This window comes from Folsomia candida, unplaced genomic scaffold (genome assembly GCF_002217175.1).
Source record: "Folsomia candida strain VU population unplaced genomic scaffold, ASM221717v1 Fcan01_Sc007, whole genome shotgun sequence".
Classification (NCBI taxonomy): domain Eukaryota; kingdom Metazoa; phylum Arthropoda; class Collembola; order Entomobryomorpha; family Isotomidae; genus Folsomia; species Folsomia candida.
In genome coordinates, this window is record NW_019091199.1 from 5,412,280 (window position 1) to 5,422,590 (window position 10,311).

Genomic DNA, 10,311 nt, shown 5'->3' on the forward strand with positions numbered 1-10,311 from the left:
CCCAATTTTTTTAAAACGGTGTCGATTAATTAATATGGAAATTTTCCCTTGGGTTCACCAACCACAACTCGGAAGTTTATGAAAAATTTGATAGTAATTAGATTCCGAGAAAAGTGAGACTTTTTTTAAGGACGAGACGTTCTGCTTTCTTCCAACGATACCTGAACACTGAGGAGAAAGTTGGGCTGCCAGAGTGATAAATATGCAATCATCTCCAGAGAGGAGAAAGGATACCCGGGTATTAGGATGGGTACCCGGACTGTGTTTATACCGTATTGGATGAGGCAAATTGAGACTACGAGCCAAATTCACTATTTTTTGGTATACGTGGTTCAGATATTGTTGAAAAGTGGGGAATTTGAGAATAAGCGAGAGTCGGCTACGGTGAGTTTATTTATTACAAGAGAATCCACAGGTTAGGAAATTTACAATATTTTCGTCCCTCAATTTTTTTAGTCTGTCTAATCATCCTAAATTTTCTTGAGTATCCAACGTATCTTTTTTTTGATTGAGTGAAAGTAGTAAAATTTTCTTAGTGAGAGCAATGTTTCGGTTCTTGCGGGTTTGCTACGTTTTTTGCAAAGCAAGAAATTCAAGGTACAAGAAAGTGCAAGAAATATGCACCAGTTAGTAACGCGCAGTGCGAACTATGTCGGCGTGGCGTGGTTTCTTGAGCCTTGAATTTCTTCCAGGTCAAAATATTTACCTGCAAGAAACCACTTTCTTTCTTGCCCTTATTTTCTTGCAAGTGATCACTCGCACCCAAAACACTAAATCGTGAGAAGGAAATGCTACATAATAATATGCAAAATGCAGCTGCATAAAACTCTACCACCAAGACCATCTAAGGAAGTGACGATGTATAAATAAATTTCTATTTAATTTTGCTTTGTCGGACTTAATGTTACGCAATATTTGCAAAAACTAATCTTATCAAAATTTATTGTTCAAAACTTACTCATATTCTACACTGTGAAATAGTGAGATAATTATCCAAATTTACGCAGACTTCGCGTTTCATGGGTTATTTTAATTTCTGAACTGACACGACTATCAAAATGATGACATGACACTGATGTAATCCTTGACCTGTGACATTTCCTGGAGACGATTTACACTGTTACACAACTTTCTCCTTGTTTCTGTCACTGGATTGAAATGAGACTCAGAAATGTCAAAACATGCTCGAAATCCTCAAAAATTGTCAGAAGAAACTGTCAAAATACGAGTGCAATAATTTTTACTACGCATTTCCATCCGAGTTTTAACCTTATTAATTAATCAATAATTTTACCTGCCGGGTTAATTGTTTCGCTTATGCAAAACCTGCCAACGCGAAAATATTTGCATTCACTTTTTTGCATTATGTAAAGTTCCTGGAGTGACATGTTTATGGTTTTGGTAAATTTAGCGTTAATTGTGGCCAAGTGATACATACGTAAGTAATTACTTAACAGTAAAACTGTCAACTTTGTTTGACTACATAATCGTACCTACAATTTAGCAGTCTTCTTGACAATCCAGAGTGGAAATACACAATTGTTCTCATAATTAGTGACTGACTGTCCACTTAAATATTTGCACATCTACTTCATTATTGGTAGTGACATTGATTGCAAATTTCGCACTAATTGGAGTCTTCTCTCTTGAGCAGGTGGAGAAAGAAAGTAAAGTAAAATAAATATTGGCATGTACTTATGTACACATATGCAATCAGACATCTCCACGATATTCGGGCATAATGGATTTTATTTGAAAATTGCTAGCATTCAATGACCTACTGTCACCTTGATCCGGCATAAATTTAAAGACTTTTTTAAAATTTTATTTCGTATTATGCAAAGATATTATTGTTTAACTCGGTTTGATATGAACTTTGTCCAGTAATTCAGTGTTTCGGTCACCGTTGGAAAGAAATAACTGCAAGAAAGCGTTTTTTCAACTTGCGTAACATGAAGTATTCTCGTAACATGAACATCAAGTCAGACAAGGAAAAATTAAATAGCGTATTAATTGAACGTTCTTTAGATGGTTTTATGAGTGCATTTGATAAATTCTGACTCACAAAGGAACCTCTTTTCAACCTACGTCGGGATTTTCTAATGACTTATATAAAAAATCAAGACAAAAATTAGGAATCGTGCGGAACTTATCTTTCCTGTAAGAAAAATATAGGGGACAAAGTTCAATTTTCGAGTTAATTTTCTCTCGATTTCCTCCACGGGGCGAAAAACAAGGCGGGCGCGTGACCTTTGCCCCCAATATTTTTCTTCAAAGAGGCCATTCAACGGAAAGATAAGTTCCACCTGATTCATAATTTTGGGCTTGATTTTTTGATATCACTCGCTAGAAAATCGCGGTGTAGGTTGAAAAAAGACTCCATTATTGTCAGTGCTTCGGGTGCAAGTAATCACTTGCAAGAAATAACGGGAAGAAAGAGGTCTTTTGCAGACATTTTGACCTGAAAGAAATGCAAAGCAAGAAACGACGCCTACGTCAAAAATGTGTAAATCAATTGTTACTTTTTCTAAAAAGAATACAAATTTCACATACTTCTAAATTTTAATAAAAACCGATTTTTTGCAAATGTTTCGATGAGTAAGAACGTAATACTTTTTATTGAAAATATTGCACTCCAAAAAATTGAATTCTCGAAAAGAAAAAGGATTTCTTAACTAGGAAAAAATTAAATGTAATTTTTCAACGTCACTTTGTAATTTTATAAGAAGATTTATATTAAAAAGTAATGAAAGATGAATACGCTGTGAAAACCATTACCTTTTTATCCTTCCTCACAATTCGACACGTGAAGTCACAATTTCTCAAAATTCTTCCCTTCCGCCGCCGTTGAAGAAAAATAAGAGTTCGAAACAATTTGGATAACACCTCTACGAAGTGGTTTCCTCCTCCCTTTTTCCTATGACGAATACAGGAACGTGTATAAAGTGGTATACATTCATGGATGAAGGAAGGTGTACAGTTTTCACAAAGTTCCAAGAAATGTTTATTTATTTTAATTTTATAACCCTGCAAATTTACTAACTTGCGCCATAGTTAAGCCATGTGGCGCAAGTTGGAATGCAAAATAAATTTAGATTTTTTGGTTTTAAAATTTTTAGAAAATCACAGAAACAACCAAAAATTTACTGTTTCATACAAAATTTCTATTTCCGGACACAAATTTTGTACACTTTTCTCTCAAAAATTTGTGTTTCGGCTAATTGTAAGTAACTACATGCACGAAATAACTGGAAGAAAGTGGTTTCTTGCAGGGATTTATTTTGACCTGCAAGAAATGCACGGCGCAAGAAACAACGCCGCCGCTAAACTTTTTACGGCGCGTGGCTGGATAGCGCATATTTCTTGCACTTTCTCCTGCAGTTTCTTGCACCTCACATTTCTTGCTTAACAGTGCAAGAAATGTACCAAAGCAGGAATATTAAATCCATAGGATTTTTTAAAATCATAAAAAATTGAATCTCCTCAATTTTTAGTAATTTTTTATTTATGCAATTTTGAGTTATTCAAGTTATTAAAATATTTAGCCGTGCTTAATTTAATGGTTTTTTGTGGTGGTAAATTGCTTTAGCGAATTTGTAAAGTAAAAAGATGAGTGAAATCTGTTGGATTAAAGAGAAAAGGTTCTTCTGGATGATCAGATCTTCAATTTTAATTTTATCGTATGTTTTAATGAAATTTCGAGTTAAATTCTGGCTTGTCAATCATTTTTTCTACATTTTTTTTATAAAAATGGGACGAACCTCAGGCTTTGAATGAAGGTTTTCCAGAAAACCATGCTTCATTTACGAATTGCAAGTGTTGTTCACTTTGCTTTAAGCAAACTCTGCGCTCGGAAAATTTGACGTCATTTATTAAATATTTGTTGTTTGTACTCTTATTCGGCAATCTAATGCAGTCCCATTTAAGTCGAGGCGTGGGTATCTCTAAAAATGACAGCACCACAAGTTTTGCAAAAAAAACTGCGACACGCGTTTCTAATGTTTATATGATGCATAAGATATTTTGCAAATCAGTGGAAACTTAATTATCAAAAGTTTTCCAATTTTATACAGAAATTGGTATATTTATTTATTCTCAAAAAGCATCTTATGTCCTGGTGAAAAGTTGAGACAAAAGGTAGCACAGATTCTCAACCTGCCTCATTCACTTCTCTCACTGGTGAGGATGGGGCAAAACGAGATTTTTGCATTTCGTAAGGATATCAAAGCATAAATGAGTCCCAGAGTTAATTTCATGCTCACAAATACATACATGAAAAAATACATAAAATTCCTGACATTAATTAATTTTGATTGACTAATCCGAAGTACAAAATAAGTAAATCGCCACGAGATAAGTTCTCAGCCTGCCTCGTCCACTGCTGAATAGATATGTAATGAGGCAAAATGAGATTTCTGCGTTGCAATTATCCTGGATTTACTCTGAGCTTCAAGCTTCAATATTAAAACGAAATTGAGTCCTGAATTAATTTTCGTACTTGTAAGAACTGATTTTGTAATAAGTATCAAGCATACATGAAAGACGTCCGTACCTACTAACACAGAGATGGCTGACTCCTTCATAAAATAACTTTTGACGCTTAACAATCACAAATTTCATCTTTAGCTGCACTAATCATTAATTTTCGAATTTAAAGACAAGATTATTTTCACATTTATATACTTGAAGCACAAAATCTATTTTTGGCTTTACAATTTTCATAACCAAACCGTAGACGATATCACAACGAAATCAAGTACACAGTTAATTTTCAAACTTGCAAGAACCGATTTTGCATTTTTGAACGACGCATTTACACAAATACAGTGTTTCGGGTGGGAGTAACCACTTACAAGAAATAACGGGAAGAAAGCGGTTTCTTGCAGACATTTTGACCTGCAAGAAATGCATAAAACTACTCCTATACGTCAAAAATGTGTAAATACTTTTGTTGTTTGTTACTTTTTCTAAAAACCACAAATTTCATGTATTTCCAAATTTTCATAAATTCTAATCTTTTATAAACCGACTTTTATTATAAAATTCGTGAAGTTTTACAATCTTTCACGAAATACTTTTTATTGAAAAATTTGACTCCAAAAAAATAGAATTCCCGAAATTAGGAAGGATTTCTTACCTGTTTTTGTTAGGTTTTTTGACCTGCAAGAAATACAAGGCGCAAGAAACTACCCTTTATGTATTTTCTGAAGGAGACAATATGAGATTTCTGCGTTACAACTCTTCTCATGAATTTACACAGATAATACAGATAATACCAAACCGAAATTTAATCGCAAGAACTGATTTTGTCTCGAATAAATATCAATATAAAATTTTTACAGATTTTTGCATAAAGCAATAAATAGATTTATTTCGTGTCGTTTTTATTCTTCACTTTTACTTTATTCTACTGTTTTTCTTGTAAAATAATTAATAATTACCTCAGCCCCCTTATTCGTACAAACAAATAAATCATCCGGCCTCGTCAACTGCTAAACAGATATGTATTGTAATGAGCAAAATGAGATAAAATGAGATTTCTGCGTTACATTCTTCTCATGAATTTACCCTCAACTTAAAGCTCGGCATAAGATACATAATATTAAACGAAATTTAGTCCGTAATTAATTTTCATACCTGTAAGAACTAATTTGGTCTCAAATTAGTATCAAGCATAATACATGAAGGATCTATGGACTTATTAACACTAATTGACTCCTTCATAAATTAACTTTTGACGGTTACTTACAAGTTTCAGTTTGCAACCTTTTTCCTGTTATCGTATTATGTAAATGAAACTTTACTAATCATCCATTTTAATAAATAAATCATTTACCCATCAATTTTCGAATTCAATGACAAGATTTTTTCCACATTATTAGCACGAAATTTATTTCCTGTTGTATTTTTGACTCTACGGTAGTTTTACAATTTCCATAATCAAACACGCCTTAAGACGATATCAAACAAAACAAAATTGAGTCCAGAGTTAATTTTCATACTTATTAACAAGAACCAATATACAGAAATTTGTGTCTCCAAAATGAATATCAATTTCATTTCATCGAAATTTTATATTTAATGGGTAAATATTTAGATCCACCAATTTCTTTTAATTGGCGATTTGACAAACTTTGGTACAAAGCTTGATTGGAAAGTTGGTGAGGAATGAGGACCAAGGTTGTCCAGAGGTGAAGGTGACAGGTGGTCCGAATTTCACGCCCAGTTTATCCAACTTTCACTCGATCAAAAGTTTGACTGGGTTTAATTTAATCATTTTGTGGGCAATATTTACCACAATTATTTACATTTTATTTAACCCGAGTCTCTCCTATAATAATGTACGACAAATAAAATACCCCCAAAAGTTGACAAAATTGTGCACTTTCCAAATTTACTGCGCGTTTTCTCCTCTTCGGATGCAAATATCTCTGCCAAACCTGTGCATTGGGAGATCGTGTCTTTTGGAAATTTCATACTAATTAAATTTGTGATCGATTGACCCAAGTTTCGCCAAAATTTAGAGCATACATTGAGATACCTCCATTGTTAATTATCATCTAAAGTGAAAGTCCGATCCGGATTTGTCATGGATCTTCTTTGTTTATTTTTCTTACCGTCTCGCTTATGTATCATTACTAGTTATCGTCAATCGTCAGTGCCAAAAACAGGTGGACTTTCCACTACCGTTTTTTGCGAAAGAAGGATTTCAATTGCTTCTAGTTGATCGCGAGATTTGGAGAGTATTTGTCTTTGTTATTCGGCACGGTTTGGATGACGGGGTCGTACGGGAAGGGTCTCGTCATTTTTTAGGGCGGGATTAATCTAGGACTCATCGATAGCTTATTAATCATTTCTCAGCTCTGGGAATTTATTCTAAACGACAATCAGGTAGAGCAGGTCGTTGCCAAATCAAAAAAAAATATACACACCAGATTTCGAAAGTTTTTGAAGGATGAGATCTCCAGTTTAAGCCGCCTTCAGAAAAATTGGGACGCATCGAAACTAGGTTAAAAACTCAGCGCCATTCTATTAATCAACTTACTGACTACAAATTTGCCGTCCAGAATTTTAAAATCGATTCCCAAAGTGGAGAAAAGCTTAAAAATTATGTCGACTTTCGATTTTAATGATGGCGGACCATGATCGCAAAAAATAGACCTGGTTATTGATCGCTATTTAATGGTTAGCACACTTTATGCGGGGTCCCTGCCAATTTTTGGGTTTGGTTTTTGAGGAGATTATCAAGTGTTTGAGACTCATATTTACAAAGGACTGAACTTGTCAATACGCCAAAAACACACGCTCGTTCTACCAAAGATCAAATACATTTCGTGCTTTCACATAGATTTGAAAAAATCGTGTCCTTAAAAATGGTAGATTAAAGGTCAGATATTGTTTTTCTAAAATGAGTAAAACACGATCAAAATATGAGCCCTGAATAGATATGTAACATTTAATTAAGTAAATAATTAATTGTCAAAATTTAATTTATTAAAAAATAATGAGTTAGGTTTGTGGAACTTGGGAAAATTAATAAAGATTTTTTTTCATATTTACAACAAAATTTAGAATTTTCTGAGTAACTACGGACTCAATTTTGCAAAAGTTTTCATTTAATCGTAGCATCATGATCAGATTTCAGTAATGTAAAATTTTTACGGAAATCGGGCCCACGCCAAAAATAAGATTAATATCGCATCATCCTCATCAAAGTAAACCAGCCGAATTAAGAAGTATCCAAATGATCATTATAAAATACGATAATGAGAAGAAAAGTGTCCAAATATATAATGCAAACTTTCCTTAACCGTGACGATTTGTAGAAAAATTGCAAAATCAAGCAAATCTATAAATCGTATCAGTTAGCATCTCAATAATTGATTAAAAATACGATGTCATTCGCATCTTCGTCTCAGTACAAAAATCAATTTCATTATTTATTTATTTAACAGCAGTCTGCGTACCACTAGATAAAACTCTCACAAGAAATCGTCTCACTTTGCCTCACAAACCAAGATCTATATATTTCCTTGAAATACAATTACTTTCTTAACCACAAGGAATACGAGACCACTTTCTTATTACTTTCTCGACCACATACACACGTCTTGCCATTCCGACGACGCGTAATAAAACCAATACTCAACAATTTCGTCGCCAGATATGATTAGGATTGCATAATTTTGATGCTGCTTCTATGCACAAATGTATTGCCAGTTCTTTACTTCGGTCCCTTATTGCATCTCAAAGTGTCTCAATTTTCCCAAAAATCCGCATTCTACATACTAATAAAAGCCTCACTTTTCCCAACTAGTCTATACACATGATAACATCGTCTCAAGTGTATGTACATGCATACATGTTCACCACCTAATTTTCTAATTAATTGGTCAAGAATTTTAGCCTAAAATTGCATCACCTCAATTTTTGGATAATTTTGTTATAAAAATATTTTAAAAATCTCATAAGATGAAAAATACGTTCGTTTCATTTATGCGAGACAAAACCCAAAATTAAAATCTTCAAAGTCATAAAATCCGTTCCCTTCGCAACGATACGATACGTTCTCACAAAATTCGAAAGGAACCCAGACATGAAAAAAAAATTCATAAAATTGTACAAAATCTGACAAGAAACTCTTCTCACTCATCCCTCCCATCTCAATTCTCCACTAAAAACCAACTGTTTTACTTAACTATTTCCTAAAAATGGTTGGTGGGGGTGGTGGTGACGGTCCTGTCGACCCTCCAACCGCCGGCTTCGTGTTCGCCGTCGCCTACGCTATTTTTGCCCACCTCAGCGATCTCGAAGTACGGAAATTTCGACTTGTATCGAAAACATGTGCAGCAGCCGGCGGAATGATCCTGTCCCGACGGAACGGAGCGAATAAACAAGCCTACCTCAAGTTTGAGAATGAACAAGATGCAAAAAGTAAAATTGCCCGCCTCGACAAACTTCTCTCCGGAACGGCCTCGCCACGATGTCTTTTACCGAACTATGGAGCCATGGTCATCACGACGAGTTGCATGCGGTATGTCCACCCCGACGTTCCCAGCGTTTCTAGAAAAGTATGGCAGCCACCTGAAGGCCGTCGAGTTCCAGAGAATAGTGGCGACAGTGAACGATTCTGGGATAATGAATGAGGTCAAAACTATCTTTGTCAACTGTCCTAATCTATTGGAATTCGCTTTTTTTTCGTACAAGGCGATAATCGGGGCACAACAGCAGGTGGGAATTTTCCGCAAAAATAAATTGTACATGTTTCCTGATCATGTTCTTTTTTATGTGCAGCCTCACACTTTTCTGGAAGCGATGCGTTGGACACCGACTTTACATGTGAACGACTTTTCGGCGAATTTGCAACCTCTCAAGGTAACCACGTTGGTACTGCAAATTTGTCATCCCCGGTATCTCGCAGTGGTCATTGCTTCATCCCCAAGTCTGCGAAATCTGACCTTCCTCGCCCCCAATACGGGAACACGGACGGATGCGGACGTTTTAGCGGACTGGGAAAATTTCCAGGATGTGGTGAACGAGTTGGGGGGCATGAATCAGATTGAAAGCTTGGCCCTCCAGGATTGGGATCTCATCCCCAACGTTGGAATGGAGAAGTATGCAATTACATACATAAATATGTGAATTTTACTCGAAAATAATCAAATTTTTGCTAAAAATGACGTATCATTTTGATCTCCAATTGTTATTTCTTCAGTTTGAGAACGGTCAAGTTATTCGTTAGAGGAATGTCCAACGTCCCCCAGTCTCAGAGGATCACTTACACCCCCGTGTATCCCCAAGTATAAAAAATATATATCATTTCGATCGGGAACGAGTCCTTAAATTAATCCAAGTCTTCATTTTCTTAAAGGTGACCACGGTTCAGATTTATTTGCGTCTGCCACGGGATAATGTGAGAGAGAACGTTGCCATCCACCGGTTCATGAATAGATTTCCGTCCACTACCACGGTCCTTCTTCATTACCACGACGAACTCCCAGTGGCCAGAGCCGAACGTTATGAATCGTTAGAAGACGCACTTGAAGTGAGTCCAATTGTCCAAAAATATGAGCTTATTCAAAAAAAAAGAAGTACGTACTATTTACGAAATAAAACGTCAAAATCATTCTATGCTCAATTTTTAATCATATTTATTTCGTCTAAAATCGGTGAAATCTTGGCAAAGCTTATGTACACAAATGTGGCTAAAATACATATGCATACAATTTGTATAACTAGATATATGAAAAAATGTGGTCAAATCGCATCAAAATCTCCACAAAGTTTGACCATTATTCCTCATCAATTTAA

General features: G+C 35.1%; 1 protein-coding gene across 1 annotated transcript; it reads left to right on the plus strand.

Annotated features, from left to right (window-relative positions):
- Nucleotides 1-8,711: 8,711 nt before the first annotated feature.
- Nucleotides 8,712-10,311, plus strand: LOC118436199. The gene is made up of 6 exons (XM_035853725.1): nucleotides 8,712-9,071; nucleotides 9,208-9,231; nucleotides 9,295-9,614; nucleotides 9,716-9,800; nucleotides 9,872-10,045; nucleotides 10,240-10,311. The coding sequence occupies exons 1-6, from the start codon at nucleotides 8,712-8,714 to the stop codon at nucleotides 10,309-10,311; spliced, it is 1,035 nt and encodes a 344-aa protein (XP_035709618.1).

What these genes read in the sequence shown, in the direction of transcription:
- LOC118436199 (XM_035853725.1), top strand. Translation starts at nt 8,712, where the DNA reads ATGGTTGGTGGGGGTGGTGGTGACGGTCCTGTCGACCCTCCAACCGCC. An exon ending in ACACCCCCGTGTATCCCCAA is followed by an intron (nt 9,801 to 9,871) that starts GTATAAAAAATA and finishes ATTTTCTTAAAG; the next exon opens with GTGACCACGGTTCAGATTTA. An exon ending in CGTTAGAAGACGCACTTGAA is followed by an intron (nt 10,046 to 10,239) that starts GTGAGTCCAATT and finishes TTGTATAACTAG; the next exon opens with ATATATGAAAAAATGTGGTC.